Source organism: Thunnus thynnus, chromosome 14, assembly GCF_963924715.1.
Source record: "Thunnus thynnus chromosome 14, fThuThy2.1, whole genome shotgun sequence".
NCBI classification, from domain to species: Eukaryota; Metazoa; Chordata; class Actinopteri; order Scombriformes; family Scombridae; genus Thunnus; species Thunnus thynnus.
Window position 1 is genome coordinate 26,049,345 of NC_089530.1, and position 19,795 is coordinate 26,069,139.

The window sequence follows — 19,795 nt, forward strand, 5'->3', positions numbered from 1 at the left end:
TGGCTGCCTCCGCTTTAGTTTTCTGCTCTTCTAAACTACAAATTATTGTCAGTATAATACACATAAATACACTGTAGCCTGCATTTTTGTGTTTGTCTGGCTACTTTCATTTTAATAAGTAACCCTGCTGGCTTCCTGAGCTGCTTCTTGTGACTCAGTAGGCTTCTCTCTCTGATCCCTGTTGTTTTGGTTGACTAAACTCTGTGTATGCACGGCTCTGGCTTCAGGCTAATGCAGCTGTGCAGGCTGGGTCTCTTATCCGGGGTTTTAGCAGTGATGCAATGTTTCCAGATGTGAAACAAGAGGGAAAAAATTTGAATTAGTCTGGCTTAAGGAACAACAATTACTCCCCCAAACAAATATGCCTGTAATACTATTGTAAAGGCTTTACTATACAGAGAACTTGGAATAGGGTTAAAGAATGTCTTTCACGTCCAGAATCAACCACAAGTTTGTGGTTTTTGTGACGAATGGCACCAAATATCTCACACAGAGTCAGGATTGTTTACATGATCGTCCTTGTTTACTTCTGTTTTCCGACAGTATAGGTTACACGGGAAATTGTTCACTGTGATATTTTCATAGATTTTTAAAAATTGCATTAGGTTACATGCATTTAACAGCCATTTCTGTGCAATGCAACTTATATAAGTGCAAACAAGAGCTAGATCTCAAACTATTTGTATCATGATAGTTTTATTTCTACAGTGTTTTCCCACAGTTAAGCTTCTGTCAGTCAACCATCTGTGTAAACATTTTTGATAGAGGAAGCATCATATATTATCATATCTGTGTAGCTTACATTGCTTTGAAACTACCTGCCATGTTGTTTGGTTATGAAAGATTTGTGGCAGCATTAGTTTCCTTATTGAGGCGGGTGTGGGTGGACAGGCATGTTGGACGCATCTGAGCTGTGGTTTGTTCTGCCAGATATCCTCCTAAAATCTGAAGGACAGAAACTTCAAAAATATCTCCGCCTAAGTGAAGTGAACCTGCGTGGACAGGACAAGAGCACCTCCTGGTGGCTTTATATGGATGAGTTATATGGAATTTTACTGTGTGGATCGTTCATGACAGTCAATCTTGCTTTTGCAATATTTTCTTGTGCACTGATAAGTTGTTTTCATGACTAAATACGTATAATGTTCTTCATCATAAATGGCAGCAGTAACCTGGATGGGGATGTTTGATTTTTCATGGTTCATCATTTAAATTTGGTGCCAAAATTCAGTATTGTACTAAAAAGAGCAGTTGGAAAACCTTAAAAGTGTGTTTTCAGTGCTATCACTTATTTGTGGTTCAAGTGAATAAGTTGAGAGTTGAAAGTCGTTACTATTGTTTTGTTCACCTCAATGTACATCCATTAGGGTGGGGTAACAAAATACTAGAACACTAATACAATACACTACAACAAGTCAGTGACACAGCTAGTGTCAACACAATCTGAACATTATGGGATTTACTGCAGGTCAGAGTCTACTGGTACAACTGAAACACACCAGTGCAGAGAAAATCAGTGACTTAAATCAGTGCCTTGTAAAATATTACTATTCAAATTATGTTATCATGATTATTTCAAATTATTTTGTTTACTAGGATCTGATAATCTGTTAATATTAGTTTATGTCCTCCAGAGAAAAACATTTCCCTGAGTTCCCTTAAAAACAGCTCTGGCCTTATGTGTGTATGTTTAAATACTAGACTTGCATGTCAAATTTTGAATTCCCAGTTTGCTGTGTCCAACAGACAGCAGACAGGTGAAATGTCATTCATAAATTGGTACACTTTCATCCATCTTTAAAAGATGCCCTCAGGAGACATAATATCAGGTATATATTGGTAATTTGTAGTGAAAAGCCGCCAGTTATTTAGTAATACTTGCTGGCCAAGACCAAAAATTTCAATGCCTGATGATATTTTTTTTATACCTGAAAAATAAAATAAATAAAAAAACAAAACACAAATATGTTCATCATTTTATTTTCATTACTGATCTGCAATCTTTTACTAAAATTTCAAAAGCATTAATATTATATACAGGTGACGATTGTTGCTGCAGATTTTCAGAAGACGTTGAGGGCAAATATTATTCTAATAATGATTAAATCCATACGTTACAATACAAATTACATAATATAAACCCTGAACTTTTTAACAGTGATGACCCTAAAATTCACAGATAGAAGAATAATTTCTCTGCTTTGTCTAAACCGGTTTGCATGATGATTATTTTATTCTCTTTGAACTGGGATTCCCTACACTTCCCTACAAGAAACACTGGAACAGGAACTCTGTATGATCCTGTTTTTTGCTGCATCAGTGTCTACCAGATGCAGCTATTCACATCTGGATCAGTGATAGTTGGTCAGACAGATACATCTGAGTTGTCAAAGAAAGAGCCAAAGATGATTGGCTGTTCGGTGCGTTCTGCTGCACAAATCAGAGGCTGAAAGCAGAACATGACAAAGCTGATTGGCTGCTCAGATGCTCCTGGAGGTCAGGCACTGGTTGACCACCTCCAGTAGCGAGGAGTTCTCCAGAGCTGCTGCCACTCTCTCTTTGTCTGCCAGCTGTTTGTTCACTGCACACACAACACAATAAAAAAAATGTCACATAACATGTAAATAAAACAAATTATTTAACAATGAGCTGTAACTATTATCACCTATGACACTGTAGCTAACAGCTGCTTATTGAACTGGATATGAACAATGCCCAAACGGGAGATATGTGCAGTAATATTGACACTAAATGGAAAATATCATCATCTAATCACATCTGCTGTCTCTGTGTGATATTTCCTACCTGCTTCCTCTGAGGCGTGAGTCCCTGGAGTGATGTGGACGTCAATCTGAGCAGAAACACAGACTGCATTTAGACGAAGACACGCAGAAATCCAACAACGTCCAACAAGCTGTTATTATCAACTAACGATCGACCAAAGGAGACGAGGTGTTAAAGGTGCATCCCCAGTGTCAGCACACGTTCACATACTTTGAACCTGTCCGGCAGGGAGCGAAGCAGCTTGACTTTGATTGACAGACCGATGAGCGTCGCCATGCTGCAGTGAGGGATCGTGGGTGTGAATTCAATACCCACAGTGCTCTCTGCATCGTTCACCTGAGCAACACAGAAACAGAAAGAAGGGAGCTTAATAAATACAAAGTTAGTAAAAGGGAATTCAAAACAGGAAGACATTTATAGGTGGCCTGTTGTATTTAAGACCTGGAAAAACCTTTTTGTTACTACATTCTTTAGTCCTTCAATATTTTTCATTCTTGAAACAACAAAAAAATCTGCCAATAATTGATTTTATTTGATATCAAAATAAACCAATTTGTCTCCAGAATTTTATTGAATTGGCACTATTTTCTTTCAGGAACCATAAAAGCAGTAAATTTAGGTTTATAGGGGACAGAAACATGGTGAAAAACAGTAAATCGAGGTTAAGTTTAATCCTGTTTTCATATTTTAAAAAAAAGAAAGATTATATTTAAATTAATTATCACGCTTTTTTTCCACTCATCCTGTAAACAATCTTAAGAATAACATCAAGACACAAATTTACAAGGACATACTTTGACTCGGATTTGCTCCACGACATTGAGTTCCTCCAGAGACAGGGGGTGTTCTGGGTCATTGATGGATCTGATCAGATGTAACTTTAGTTAAAGACAAAAATATGAAAACAACACTAGATCTACCTCTGTTCTGAACTCTAATGCGGTCACTATATTATTCCTTTCAATCAACAAATAAAACAAGCAGTTCCTAACCCTAGACTGAGATTTGAGCTGAGATTATAGGGATTAGATTTATATAAAGTCTGAGACCACTTTTCGTCTCAGATATTGAGACCCTACTGTAAATAAAATTACAATTATGAATCTAAAAATCTAACAAACACATCTGGAGAAACAGCTCTCCCTTTATAAGAAATGTTACACTTGGTATTCAGAGATCCTTGGTTTTTGATCTGGAAATGGTCTAATGTGGTCTGGATGGAGAAATATCAGTGAAATCGCCCTTTTTTCTATTTTCATAAGCAAAATAAAGGTTTCCCAAACCTAAAAGTGGGTTTAAACAGCGTTAAGGCTTTTGCTACGATGTCCAACACTCTTTCATAAGTGTAAGTGGTGAAAAAAAGGAGAATCTGCTAAATATTATTATTTATGCTTCCGTTAACTTTCCCCTTAATGACGGATAAGAAGCTAACTTCACCATCGTCGATTTCACTGCTCCCCCCCCCATCCAGACCACGTTAGACCAGGTCCAGATCTAAGCCCACTGTATTTAAACTTGTCAAATCTGGACTAGTTTACCAAGGAGACTCTAGAGATTGATTAAAACACAGTTTCACGTCTGTGAATCTTTTATTCTATTTGTGGAAAACGAAAAAAAACGCACTTTCACCGTATTTCCCCATCCAGACCACATCAGACGTTTCCAGTTTTCACTAATAGAATAAAGGTTTCTCAAATCTGAAACTGTGTTTTAATCAATCTCTAGAGTCTCCTTGGTAAACTAGTCCAGATTTGACAAGTCTAAATATAGTGGCCTTTGATCTGGACTTGCTCTGATGTGGTCTGGATGGCGTAACATCAGTGAAATCGCCCTTTTATCTATTTTCATAAGCAATATAAAGGTTTCACGAATCTGACATTGGGTTTAAACAGCGTTAAGGCTTTCGCTACTATGTCTAACACTCTTTCATGAGTGTAAGTGATGAAAAACAGAGAATCAGCCGCTAAATATCTTTATTTATGTTTCCCTTAACATTCCCCTTAACCCCGAATCAGAAGCTAACTTCAGCATCGTTATCAATTCTCCATTTACTTAATAAGTATCTGGTATTTTTTTCTTGCTGTTTTTATGTCTTTGTAAAGCACGCTGTAACTTGTTTCTGAAAAGTGCTACATCAATAAAGTTATTATTATCATCTTTAGGTAGCTGTTCATGTTAACTTAATGACGCAACAGCCAGTAAAGGAAAGAAATACGTCTGCTGTCACCAGTATAACCAGCCAGACAAGTTAGTGAGTACAGATATATTTGTCAGGAGTAAAACCAATGTAAAGCAGAGAAAAACGAGCTGTGAGTTAGTGTCAAAAACAGGATATCGAATATTTCTCTGTCGTCGATGGGGTCGTGGACGTCTTCATCCTCATCGGACGCTGTCAGCAGTCTCTCCCCGGACCGCTGGAAAATCACAGGGTTTGCGTTCTCCAAACGGGTTCCCCCAGACATTTAGACGGTGTTTCAGTCCAAGGTAAACTGTAAATACCTCTTTCTGAACCTGTGATGCTAGCGTTGAACACACTGCGCAACCTGTTTGCAGCAAACCAACACAAACACTTCCGGGAATAACGGAAAGCGAGAGAGCCCAACAAGTAGGGAAATAATCTTAAAGTGACAGTACACCCAAAAAGTTCCACCTCTAAATACAAAAGACGGTTTTCTATTTAAGAAGTTCTAACTACAACTGCTCACAAGTGACAATAAGGTGAATTATTGTGTGAAACTCTGTCCTTTTATTTAGAGAGACAATCATCCTCCAATTTTTTGAGCCATAGCTTGAAATATGTGACCCGTGTCTTGTTCTGTGTCTCTTCAAATCACGTTCACATTCTTTTACCTTTTTGTATCTTTGTTTTCATTAGTGGTGAAAAGTACGTTTACTTAAATGCTATACTTAAGTACAATTTCGAAGTACTACTGATGCTACTTTATACTTCCACTCTACTACATTTCAGAGGGAATATTGTACTTTCTACTACATTTATTTGACAGCTTGAGATACTTTTCAGATGAAGATTTGACACAGTGGATAATATAACAAGCTTTTAAAGTACAATAAAGATGAAACCAGTGGTTTCCAACCTTTTTGGCTTTTGATGTCTTACAAAAAGCAGTGTGTAGTCGGGGTCACATTTCAGATGTCTATGAGTTGTTAACAGCTCCACCAAATAGTGATTTTTCCCTCTAAACTTCTCACATGCTTTCATTTCAATAAATGTTTTAATGATCCAATATTACACCAAAAATCAAAGATTAGAGAAAAAGTCCAAAAAATGAAAACAGATTTGTGTATCAGAACTTTGTTTTTTCTTGTTTCCTCTCCCATTAATCATCTCACGACCCCTCAGATTTATCTGGTGACGCTTTGGAGGGGCCCGACCCCTAGGTTGGGAACCACTGGACTAAACTAGCTAACTGTATATAAAGTAGTTGAAACTAGCTCCACCTCCAGCAGCTACAACAGTAACATGCTGCTCTAACACTGATGCTTCACCATTAATAATCTAATGATGTCATATATAATAATATATCAGTCAGAGGGACCAAACCACTACTTTTACTGCAATACTTTAACTACATTTGCTGCTAATATTTTTACTTAAGTAGGATTTTTCATGCAGGCCTTGTATTTGTAATGGAGTATTTTTACGTTTTATTTTATTAGTACTTTTATTTAAGCAAAGGACTTGAATACTTCTTCCACCACTGGTTTTCAAATGGCTTTCCTTTATGTGTTTACACGTTAAGTATTAATAAAATATTTTCTTGGAATAAGTTGTATTGTTGTTTGAGGTGAAATATTCCTTTACTGGCTGATCATGACTCCTCCTTTGTCCAACAGATGGCAGAAATGGTCTATTTTACCTCAACAACAGCAACACCATTCAAAGTTTATTACACTGCCAAAGGACAAAATTATCTCCAGGAGTTTTGGTTAAGAATAATCTATCTGTTAACCTGTAATTTTGTGATTAATTCAGTTATCTCAACACCATGGCTGTATGTGATGAAAATGCTCAGTTTGTTTTGTAATTGACCAAACAAAAAAACAGAATAGTTTGTTAAGTTTTGTGCACACCAGTCTTAGTCAGACTTCTCAGATCTAACTTACAACTCCTTCTTTTAACCACAAACACAAACCACCCTGTAGCACTTAACAGGGAAAGGACCTTTCTGGGTAATAGACACAGAGAAAAGTATGATGATGAAATTAGGGCTGAGTAACAGATCGTGGCGTCAGTAAGCTGAGACGATCACCTTGTTATAAAGAAACCAACATATGCCTGAAATCAGTGAATGCCTTCTGAGCCAGTTAGTGGTGTAAAGGACAGAATGAGAGAAAACACTCTCCATTACTGTCTCCCCTGCCGGTGATTTGTCTGCTACTAAACAAGTGAAAGCTGATAGGTGGATTAGATAAACACTTTTTTGAATTGAGACATCTCCCACTAGCTTTCAGTATAACTTATACTATTTAATTCAAACTTAATGTTTTTTCCTATAGACAATAAATACTGTCCCGAGTGTCACGTTTCAGCTTTAAAAAAAACAGTCTGATTAAGAGAAACCCTCAGTGGACAAATGGCAGGAATACTTGTATGTCTCTCACCTGTAATACAGTGATGAGATCATCACCAGCAGAGCCTGCGGCCACATCCCAAATGCTGATTTCATCAAGACAGAATCTTAATGAGCTGCTGAAGTCAGTGGAAATGCAGGAGACTGATCAATATGATTTCAACATATGTTCACCTTTTCAAAAAAAAAAAAAAAAAAAAAAAAGTGCATATAATGAGGCTGAATATAGCTGCTGACACCTACATGACATTTTGTAATATAAATGTCATGCAGAAGGGCAGCAGCAGAGGAAAAGGGTGAAATATTTGTCTAATTGTGACAATTTGGATGAACAGATAACAAACTTTTAGATAATTTTATGAAAGATGGATTCTATGGAAACAGTCTCTCTAATAATTGGCTGACTTCACTAAACACGTCAGATTTGTTTGAGCAAGAATGATGTTTCCCTCTCCTTAGTTTGGTTTCTTGAAGAATTACAGTTATTATTATTAATGTGTAGCCATTGGTAGCATTAATATAACATTATTCTCCTGATACTTCCCAACAGACACACCATTTCATACCTATGTCACACATATCTTTGATATTAAATTCTTCCAGAGCTTCATTAATAAGGAAATCTATAAATCACATAACGTGGTACAACAGTCATTATACCTGATCCTAACAACTTTATCATTTTGTGATGAAAACTTTGCAGTTTGCAGCCAGAATGTCCCCGTCAAGCTGAAAGAGGAGAGTTAAAAACCTCAGATTAATGCTGTGCACTACCAGAATGACAAATGCGACTTTGCTGCTGTAGGCTGTCGAGAATCTCGATGAGCTTTTAGTTTGACATGGCATCCTGTGGAAAAAAAAAAACAAAAAAACAACAATCCCACGTTCTGTTTGACGTCTAAACATTTCCGGAAAATGAGCACTGTTTGTGGCTAGTTAACAGTCAGAGTGGTACAACCTCAGCCTCTCTGCATTTAAACTGGTCTTTTTAAAATTCCTAACAATACCAGTGGAAGCAATGGGGCTGACTACATATGTGGTGAAAATGAGACTGTCCCGCAGCTGTTGTGCACTGTGTGTAATAGATGATTAATTCTAGTTTGTTCTTAGTGTTTCAGTACACAGTGGGTCCCATATTTACACGGAACCAGATCTTAATCTTCGACTAGTTTGGTGTTGATGGGCCCAGAGCAGCACACCTGATGCGCATATAATGAGACCGCAAAGCTGTTGACGACAACAAGACAACTTGTAATATAAATTGCATACAAAAGGGCATCAATATTCAGAAAACAGGGTCAGTCAGGTGTTTCAAACAAAAGTGTTTGATGAATTGTTGAATACCTTTCCAATTTTGCAACTGTGAGGCCTGCCTCCGACAATTTTTGTAACTTTTCAAACACTCTGAAAGCGTTTCCGCTTCATGTAACGACTGGCCAGGTGTGCAGAGGTGAGACAGAGTAGGCAGAGTTTGAACCTCTTTCTCAAGCTCTCGTCACACAACTATAATCCATCACTTTTTGTATGTTCAAATAAGTGCAACACCATGAATGCCTTTGAGGAAAGAATGTCTAAAAGTTTGTACCATTATGAACACTATGTATAATGGCAGGCCTTCACTCTGGCTTTGTGTGGCCGTTCAAACAGCTGTAGACACTTTTGCCTTTAGACTTAGTCAGAGAACACACTGTATGAACTAGTATGAAGGCCGGGATATGCTTGAAACAATCACAACAAGTTAGACCATTGCAAGAAAGTTAAAAACAACTAATTTTAATGTATCACGTACATTTCCGGATCTGTGTTTTTACTCTGGGGCTCTACTACAAAAAAACCTCCTTATTTATCTTATACTGGCTCATTATGCAGCCTCTCAGTTCAGTCTCTAAGGCCCCCCACCAATGAGCCCACTCTGTTCTGATTGGCCAGCTCCTGAAAGCCACATCTATGTAAACAAACAACAGTAGTCAGATTTTCTTTCTTTTCTCGTTCTTTACTTGAAATGGAAACTTCTCAAATGCATCCGAACATGTTGGAGCCTGAATCCGATCCAAAATAAGCAAGTGGACGATGTGAACAACCTTAGCAACAAAAGCTACAGAACAGACGGCGATTTGTGGGCATGCTCGAAAATCTGATGTCATCATGAGGAGGAAGTAGAGGTAATATTGTAAGTTTAACATAAACAGGGGGCATCATAACAGTATAAAATTAACAGAAAATCACAAAAAAGCATGATATATCCCATTTAAAACCTAAAAAGTTTCCCCCAGGTTATCTCAAAACACTGCAATTACACTAGAATCTAAGCATTACTGCTTGGCATGGGTACTGTAAGTGGCAATAGCTGCTAAAATAAAGTGCAAAAGGCACCTTCCTCTTATGTATCTTATGCACCCCAAAGTGCCTTCCAAATAATTAATCTGATAAGCAAAATTACCTCTCTGATCATCCCAGGTGTCCTCTGCTTAGCTCAAGCGCTAATCTGGTCTTCAGGAGCTAATTGGTAAAACTGGCTGCTGTCTTTTGGTCTCTTTTGGCACATGTTTGCTTCTTTCTGTGATGTGTTGAGACCACAGCAAATCAATTACGGGACACACCGGTTGGCCATCACAACAACAACACACACAACACACAACCATAATCACAGAGAACTGTAGGTTTTAGGCCCTTATTAATATTTAGATGATCAGAATGAAAGGGCTCCGGGCTCCTGAGGAACAGAGAACCACAACTGTAATGTTTTTGGTGCTTTAATAAAGTGGAGAGATACTCTCCAGAGATACTCAAGTGAAGCAAGACGAGGACAAAACTCACACACGGCCCGCTGCATACATAGCTCCGAGGCAATGATATAGAAATAAATGTCTTGATTTTATAACAGCATTTTTTTCAGATTTTTAATGTTCTAATGTGATAAACATGCAGGCTGACAGCTGACCAATAATTCATTAAGTAATATATTTTAAACTGACAGGTTTAGATTGTTTAAGATTTCTTCCTTCTGTATAATTAAGCCTACAGAGACGACAGCCTTTTATTATCCTATAGCTTACGGCCACAGGAGAAGCACATAGAATGTATTATACATATTGTATTTTGTTAGCGGGTTTGTTGCTCCACAGAGCCTCTGTGTCTTCCAAGAAAGAGAGATTCTCTCCATCATTTATGATTTACTGAATGAAAAATACAGTCGCAAGGTCAAAATTATACCGAAGGCGGAGATAAACAAAGGTTTTTTTTTTCAAAGCCACAGCGAGGAATACCAGCTGAATAATGACAGTGAAGTTTAGAATGTAAATATAAACCAGTATATAGTCTCTGTTCACACAGAGGACGAGCTGCTGACCATCATTTGTGATTCATGTAATTAAACACGCATCTTCAGCTGCAAGGTCAGCTCAAACACTGTCTTAGAAAATACAAAGACAATGTGCAATGATGTGGTGTCCAACAACATCCTCTATTTAAATAGTCTGTAGGGTTTATCAGTAGAATAAGACAGGATCAGGTAGGATGCTTACTGATTTTAAAAACAGTGGAAAAGCACATTCTCCATCATGGCATACAGGCAAAGTGCGGCAGGTTTTGAGGCCAATTTAACATAGTGGCCAAACCGTGGCATTACAACTCCAGGTCCGACAGGGTCCCAGCATTTTTCCTGCACGCAATCATTAGAAAACAAGCGGCTGTAAAATGGTGGATGAATTTTTTGAGCTTCACAACCCCTGTGAAACGACTTGTTTCATTATCAGAATTAGATCCATTTGTTCCGATAACATTTGGAAAGTCTAGAAGAGCCGCATGATTGAATTATTTTAACCCCATTCAAATTAGCGGAGGACTAAACCAAAAGTCAGCCGTCTCGGCCAGTGGAAGTCTCTAGTGAGCATGCTCTATGGGTGCTGGGGCCCATAGAGCGTGTTCTCTTTATACATCCATGCAATTGAAACAACACAAGTCACTTCCTGCCTTTTTCCTATAGTCTATTAGCCTACAACACCACATTATGGTCTAATGTAGAACAGAACAATTAATAACTGAATACAACACCTTCCTCACATGCTCTGTTCAGTAAAGGCAAAAATACATTTTAAATACACAATTTCATGTCAGATGACATATTTCTCTTTCTCTGATGAGAAGAAGGTAAGATACGCTACAAGTGAACAAGAAACATTAGTTTGTTAAAGGAACATGTTAAAATATTATTTACAGAAAACTTTTCTGAATTCAGGCAATAAATATAGTGAATTGTTGCAGTTAAGAATAATAACCATGTTTTGTATAATTGCATTGCATCAGAAACATTCACATTTCAGAAGTTTGTCTAGTTTCCTACTTATATGCACATTCAGAAACACTGAAACAGCCAAGAAGAGACAGTTCAATAGGGAGAGACCAGTTGGAAGTGCATCACAAAATGTATTGATGTGAGCAACAGAAAGATTTTTGGCAATTAGACTCCATCAATGTGAAGCATCTTCATGAAAGTGTAGGCCCATATGAAGTCTATATGATGGTGGTGGTGGATTGGAGGCAGCAGGTGGTTGATGGAAACCTTTGTGGGTGAGTGTCCCTGGGTTTGATGAAGGTCATAGTGGTGATGGGAAGGAGGTGGGGGTGCACAAGGCTGAAAGACAGAATAGCAGTATTGCAGCAATATTTAAAGAATGGCATCTTGGGACTTACTGACCTTGGCTCGAGGAACGTGAATAAAGTGATTTTGACAGCGTGGGAAAAGCAGTAGTAGTAACAGGAGGAAATAGCAGACATTCACTCATAGTGGAATAAATGGGACATTTACAAACAAATTTAGCTTGGGGAAAAGTTTCCAGTCCAATCAAATTTAGCTAGAGCAAGCACCCAATACTATGTTTGTCATATAAATTGCCAAATTGTCTAACACACGGTCTAAAACTGTCTCCATAACAAACCTGTGTTTTTATCTGCCAGTTGGTCTGGCATCATGTGAACCTGATTGAAGTGTAAATGTTGTGTGCTGTAAGATTGCTCAAGGAAAAAAAAACAAAAATCTATTCGTAACTAAATTACATATGTAACAGTCTCTGTGTAAAGCTGCTGTGGAATTTTTCAGGCAAGTTTTTGCAGAGAAATAATCAGTTGAACGATTAGTCATTACCATTAATTGCCTAAAAGTGTTTCAAGGGTATAAATTAGCTCCCAATTTGTAAACGTTGCTCCAGCATTTTGCGTGCCTCATTTAACTTCAACCAGCGTTCATTTTGCTCAGAGACAAAACACCACTACGCAACTGTTTTTCATCTGGTGCTTTTAGTATTCTGAATGAGCTCAGCTCTCCAGTGTGGGTTTGATGGCACTTTGCAGTGGGAAGGGGTTTCCTCCCTGAGTGAGTGTTAATTAATAATGTCATTATTTTTCTTCAGGAGAGGAGCAGCACTATCTGGAGGGACACACAGAGACTAACAGAAAGAGAGGTGAAAACATCGAGATGAAACAGGTTGTTCATTTAGGCAGAGTCACTTGTCATCTCTCATCATGGTTGGGGCTGTAATCACTCACTCTCTTCTTGGCGTCGCTGAATGTCAAGAGAGCTGATGAGACCCACTTCAGTTCAGTCACACGGGGAGGTAAGTCAGCTTCAGATAAGAAACATATCAGTCTCAGTTCAGAAACAAAAGAAAATAAATTAACTTCAGGTCAGAAACACTAAGTATAGATTAGCTTCAGTTCAGAAACAGAAAGTAAGTGAAAAAATTCTTTGACTGTCCTGGAAACCTGAAGCTTATCTTGTGTGTATAGACCGAAAAAACAGCACACTCAGACATAACCTACATTCACCTGGACCTGGGCTATTTAATTATATCTTCAACAGGAATACAGAAAGTATTTCCTCTGCTGACATTTCACACTGTTACTGAGATGGTGAGAACACTCTCTGTAACAGCTTTGTATTACTGACACATCTCGTAATTGAGCTGTTATACTTAAAAGAGACTCCTCACCATGCCCGGATTGAGCCTCAGGACCGGTGGGCCAATTCCCGCTAGCCGACCTGATTCATCTCCTGATTGGCCTGAGCTGTCAGGCCAGTGTCAAAATACAAAATTATTAAGGTAAATCACGGCAAAAACATGGTGAAATTGCCAAAAATCAGCGATATGTTTGCAAAAAAGACACAAGGTCACAAACACTAGCCCACGACAGGTGTGTATACACTGTAGCACATAAGCTAAATTGCTTGGATAATCAATGCATTTCCAAAGGCTGTATTATGCTAACTAATTAGCATCGCAATTAGCAGCATCACTTATGTTAACGTTAGCTAACAAGCCATGGGAAATAACTGTTGCACATACCTTTTACATATGTTTTAACAGTTACAAACTGAACATAATTGCGATCTGAAGGAGTAACTTATAAGTATTTGGTGTATGAACAGTAAAATTACATCCCATGCACAGAACATGCACAACCAGAGTAGCCTAAGCTACAAACTATGTTCAAAAAAGCATATTTCAATGGGAAAAGTGGCACCTTTTGTCTTCACTCATACATTATTTTCTTATTTCATAGAAGAGCTTCTTGTGTTTGCCGTTCAGGCCTTGATTGCCTGCTGTTGCTGTGTTGCTGACTCAACTATTATTCTGATTGTAGCTTAATATGATGATTTCAGTCAGTTTAATTCTGTAGTTGTGGTGTTATGCTACTGTGACTGGGAGATGAAATGAGAGCACCTTTGTGATGCGCTTTGAAGATTTAGCTGTGCGGAAACATGCAGATTTATGTCTGGATTGTCATTTGTGTTTGTTTGTGTGGATCTGGACTGGAGTCCTCCTATTGAGTACACCTGGTCTATGAGGTAGCCTGGGTAGGTGTGAAATTCCCGGCCTGAATTTTTGTCCCAGTCCAGCCCTGCTCCTCACAGTTTGTTTGAATTTGAAAATCTCTACATGAGATACCATTAATGATGAGGAAGAAACTTTCTAAAACTCTGAAAGTGTGCTTATGGTTCCTCATTTTGTGTCTCCTACAGGCAGCTTCATCTTCACACCAAGGCGGTATTGAGCTTGACACTCACCAACGTCATGGGGCTGGAACGCAGGTCTTCCAGTTGATTAGCAGCCTCCCTCTTCACAGCTTCATTCTCAGTTTATTTATTATTGACAGTCACACAGACACTCTGGCCGCCGGCTATCTCCACATAGGAGCTCCTATCAGGAGAGCAGTGTTTTCTGGCTCCTCATTGTGCTGAGGGGAAATGAGCCTTCACAAAGGGATGAGCAACATGACAGCTCACTGATAGCAACATGTAATATTTTATTGGCACAGATGTCTGCTCTCCACACTGGCAACGTTATCCATCAATCACAGATGCATATATGCACACACACATACATGCTCACACAAATACACACACACACTCAACCCGGTGACAGTGTTATGTGATATTCTCTGTTGTTGACTCTTGGCAGAGGGAGTTGTGAGGGGGTTTTATCTCACGCATTGATGCAGTTTTCCCATGTATGGTTCTATGGTATTTATTTGTCACTGTTTCTGATTTCTCAGCAGCAGATTTATCATTTTAAGACCATGTTAAAGGATAAGAATGGACATTTTCTATATTTTTCTTATTGTGAACAAATCTCATGTGCAGAGACAAACCAACAATGAATTTATCTTCCAAGTACTGTTTGTGTATCCAAAGTCTGATATATCTTATTCCTCTGTGTTGTAGACTTCCGTTGTTCAAAAACTATTAAAAACAATGAGTCACACCGCTGCACTGGGTGACATGTTCCTTCCCTGAAGAGAGCGGTTACTGGAACTTGTCTGTAAATGTCTCCAAAGAGTAAAAACAGTGAAAGATAGAAAACTTCAGAAGGAGCATGTCCACCCAAGAAAAACAGCACAATAGGTTGTAATGTCAGTCGGCCATAAACGACCTGTATGTGACAGATGCCACTCAGGTGGTAGGTTGGATCGATGGTTTAACTTGCAGTAAGTGGACTTTGCTTTCCCATTTCCAACTGCAAGTGTCACATTTTCAACCACAAGTTGAGACAGTTTTTTAAAAAACCATAACTAGTGATCATTTTAATCCAAACCATGATCTTTCCCCAAACCTAACCAGACCTTAATCACATCATTAAAAAAAAAAAAAACGCAGACAAATGATGTTGTCCTGCCGATTACTGCCGATCAGGGTGCCAGATTAGAAAAGTCACATGGTCAAACAACATATTTGGTCGTTTAATTTGGAGGGCTTGACACACACAATACTTGTAAGTAGGATGAGTTCATCGTTGGTTTGGCTCTGCACATAAGATTTGTTACCTTGTGAGGCAGCTGGACCTGCGAGATAACGACATCACGAGATCACATGAGAATCCATCTTGTCAGGCTTCAAGTTATCCACTTGTGTCCGGACCACTGGTGGTGTGGGCCGATCAGCGTCGTGAATCCAGCTGCCTTGCAAGGTAAGATGGGGATAGATTGTGATGGACAGATGTTTCATCCAATCACTTACCAAGTTTTTTTTTTTTTTTTGGAAAGTGCCCGTCCTTTTCCAAACAGTTTCCATGGACGACTTCAGGTTATAAGATTTGTTGACAATAATTAAAATATAGAACATTTCCAGCCTTACCCTTTAGCATGGTTTTATTCAAACATGTAGCCTACAATAAAATAATGACAAAACAATGGATGACACACAGTAGGAATGAAGTGCAACATTCTTCAGTTACGTACTTAGTTCACATAGTTTTAGTTTATCCAACTGTACAAACTAAATTAACCTAAACATAGTTGGATGATTTACTCTGTTAACCTATTTTTGATTGTTCTTACACTGTTATATTCAAACAAAAATGTTTAGAGATCTAGGTTTATAGATCCTTTTTTTGTATTCAGGTATTCCTATCTTCCATTTACTTTTAGGATTCTGGTGTTGTTGCCTTAAACCATAAATCATTTCTGTTTTCATGCAATCAATACTTTTCAATTTAAACATCTGTTAAAATGAGAAATGTAAAAAAGAACGCTCTGTGATCCGAGGGACATTTTAAAATGTTCGGTGTAACAGTCTTGACAACATATCCTATGTATAAAATGAAAAATATAAAAAGTAAAAATTCAAATAAAGAGCTGAAGAGAAGAGAAAATCTTTTTTTTTTTTTCAAACTATCCTGCATGGTATACCCAAGAAGTCCAGAATCTATAATAGCTCATTACATTCCCAACACGCTTTGTGAGGTCTGATAACTCTTCTGAAGTTTGGTGTGGGCTGAATCCTTGGAGGTCATACATTTCCAAACATAGCCGTATCAGTTAATGTCCAAATTCACACTGGTAAAGAACACAGGATGAGTTGCTTTTATTTTTCTGTGGAAATATTTCAGATGTTGGAGAGATATATCAATGCTTTGACTTTCCTCCCATTGCTCTATTCCCTTGTGATTTTTTTTTTCTCAAGATTAACCGCTAAACATTTTGACTGCTCTCATGTGTGGGATTCACACAACAGAAAATATCTGCTTTTGGAAGATTGTAAAATAGATGCTTTTTGATGTCTGTCATTCTTTCTGCAGTTACATTTCAGAGCCCTTTGCTTCGGCTAGACTTTTGATTTCTCCCTGCAGGGCATTTTGGTTAGTTTCACATTGTAAAACCTCTAAAAAAAAAAAAAAAGACCCTGTGACTCCAAGGAATTATCTTTTAAAAGCCATAACTGTAGAGCCTTCGAACGGTCACCTCCTCTCATATCTCTCAGTATGAAGGAAATGTGAAAAAACAGACCGCCTGGTGGTGAAAAAGCCTCACGTTGAATGGTGAGGATATCAGTTCAAACCCTGATCCTAGCAAACATTCAGACTTTAAAGCCAATATGTGTAGAGTTTTTATGTGGCTCTAGCATCTGTCAAATAGCATCTTTCAAGTTTTTGTTTTCAGAAAAAGGTAGAAAAAAAACAATTACTTTTCTCAAGAAGAAGACGTAACAGTATGTTCTGACTGAGAGGAAGGTTGCAGGGAGTCTGTTGATTTCATAAAAGCATAAAAACAACATGATCACAAAAACAGGCTGACTACTGGCTGATCATAAAAACAATAACTTTTATTTTTATAGCACCTTTTAAAAACAGAGTTCACAGAGTGCTTTGGCAGACAAAGCAAAAGTAGAATATTCAGAAGACAATATAACATCAGAAAGCCAAAAAGTAAGGCCAAATAAAAGGAAGACAAAATTAATATACAGTTAAGATAAAGTTAAAATAAGATGCAAAAACACAGTAGAGAGAAGACAGAAGGATGATGAAAGATAAAGACGTTAAAAGAGATAAAAGTTAAAAAATGTAAATCTAAATAAATACAAATAAAAATAATAAAAGCAATAAAAAGCCACATAAAAGTAAGTCTATAAAAATGGGATGTAAGAAGTGATTTAAAAGAAGTCACTGATTATCTCCTCAGGCAGGTTGTTTCAAAGCCGAGGGGCCCTGACGGTTAAAGCACGGTAACCTTTAGATTTAAGCCTCGACTTTGGAACGGTCAGAGGGGCCCACCTGAGGATCTAAGACTGCGAATTGGCTCATATGGGGTCAACATTTCTATTATGTAGCTTAGATGAGCTTTTAAAGTGATCGGTAAAATCTTAAGATCAATTCTAAATTGAACAGGGAGGCAGTGGAGAGACGCCAGGATTGGGGTGATGTGATGTCGTCTGTTAAAACCAGTAAGAAGTAAGCCGAGCTGCTGCATTCTGAGCTAGTTGGAGGTGAGAGAGTGACTTTTGGTTTATGCCAGAAAGGAGGAAGTTACAGTAGTCAAGTCTAGAGAAAATAAGTGCATGAATTACCTTTTCCAGGTGAGAGTATGAGAGCACTGGTTTAATTCTGGAGATGGTTCTTATTTGAAGGATTCAGGACTGGAAAACTATTTTGATCTGTGTTTCAAAGCGTAAAACTGAATCAAACAGTACTCCCAAAGCTCTGGCAGCAGGCTTCACATTAGCAGACAAGGGACCAAGGCCACTCTCAATGAGACTGATTGGGTTTGGGGGACTGAACAATATGATTTCTGATTTTGGGTTACATCACTGAGACAATCTACAGCAGCAGATAGGCTTTTTTCTCAGGGGAAAGTATGACTGTGAGTCATTTGCGTAGCAATGAAAAGAGACATTGTGACGTTGGATGATTTGGCCAAGTGGAAGCATTTCAATAGAAAATAAAAAATGGACCTAAAATTGAACCTTGCGGTACACCACAGGTAATGTGAGTTGTAGAAGACGAGTCACCAATGGTGACTGAAGAGGTTCTTTCTAAAAGGTAAGAATAAAAACCAACTAAGTGCAGTGTCTCTGATGCTAACCCAGGTTTAAAGACAGCCAGTTAAAATGGCATGATCTACTTTGTCAAAAGCTGCACTAGTCTAAAAGAATTAAAATTGCGCTCTCCCCCCCCCCCCCCCCCCCCCCCCCGTCGGCTGCTAAAAGGGGGTCATTGGTTTTCTTGAGGAGGGCGCTTTCTATGCTATGTAAAGCTCTAAAAGCTGACTGAAACTTCTCAAAGATGTTATTATGACACATAAAAGCTAAAAGTTGGGTTGAAGCCACTTTTTCTAAAACTTTTGATAAATGTAAGAATGACGATGATGAATGTACCCGCTGTCTGCGGAGTGACAAGAGAGAAACAGAGAGAGAGAGAGAGAGAGGGGTTCAGAGGCAGAGTTCAGTATTAAAGGATTATAACTTTGTGGTAGAGTAGGTACAGACAGTGACACATGAGGGTGTAGAGGTAGAAAGGATTTCATATTGATTTAACCTCGCACACCAACACAAAGATAGCTAAATACGAACGCTTTCCATCACCAATGTTTCACCAACAACAAATTAAACCTTGATTTGTTTAAATCCACATTTTAATTCATATTTTGTCCTCTCATAGTGATTCAATCGTGACTCATCAGCTTAATTGTGACCTCATATCTGCTTGAAAAATCGCAGCCAAACAACCCACCACTTATTTATCAAATGATAAGCTTTTTGACAAATTTTAGTCCGCATCTAAGATCCAGCAAAACCACACTGGCTGGGCTGACAAATTATCTTTTGGTTACTGATGACTCAGACCTGCGCTCCTGGTGCTCCGTCAATAGTAATGATCATTTTTAGGTTTTCACATAAATCAGCCTCTTGTGGACATGTGAGCAAATTAGTCAAGTCAGTTTATTTATAAAAGCACATTTAAAAACAACAAATGTTGACCAAAGTGCTTAACAGAGAGATGACAATAAAATAAAATCACATATGAAGAACAGAATAAATAACATTTAGATAAAATCATAAAAACACAGCAGCATTGCACAGAGAACAAATAATAAAAATAATAAAAGCAGAGCGTGACCAGTCATGTCTTCATAATGACTTTTAAAAGGCT

At 38.1% G+C, this 19,795-nt stretch overlaps 1 protein-coding gene and 1 long non-coding RNA gene across 2 annotated transcripts; both read right to left on the reverse strand.

The window, feature by feature from the left end:
- Nucleotides 1–1,964: 1,964 nt before the first annotated feature.
- Nucleotides 1,965–5,370, reverse strand: ciao2b (cytosolic iron-sulfur assembly component 2B). Its single transcript, XM_067610711.1, has 5 exons — nucleotides 5,118–5,370; nucleotides 3,579–3,656; nucleotides 2,995–3,120; nucleotides 2,806–2,851; nucleotides 1,965–2,581 (listed from the first exon to the last, which is right to left on the reverse strand). The coding sequence occupies exons 1-5, from the start codon at nucleotides 5,244–5,246 to the stop codon at nucleotides 2,481–2,483; spliced, it is 480 nt and encodes a 159-aa protein (XP_067466812.1). The 5' UTR covers nucleotides 5,247–5,370; the 3' UTR covers nucleotides 1,965–2,480.
- A 6,411-nt stretch (nucleotides 5,371–11,781) lies between these two features.
- LOC137196541 (uncharacterized) lies at nucleotides 11,782–13,851 on the reverse strand. Its single transcript, XR_010931254.1, has 3 exons — nucleotides 13,364–13,851; nucleotides 12,921–12,997; nucleotides 11,782–12,009 (listed from the first exon to the last, which is right to left on the reverse strand). It is a non-coding gene; the product is annotated as an uncharacterized lncRNA (long non-coding RNA).
- Nucleotides 13,852–19,795: the final 5,944 nt, after the last annotated feature.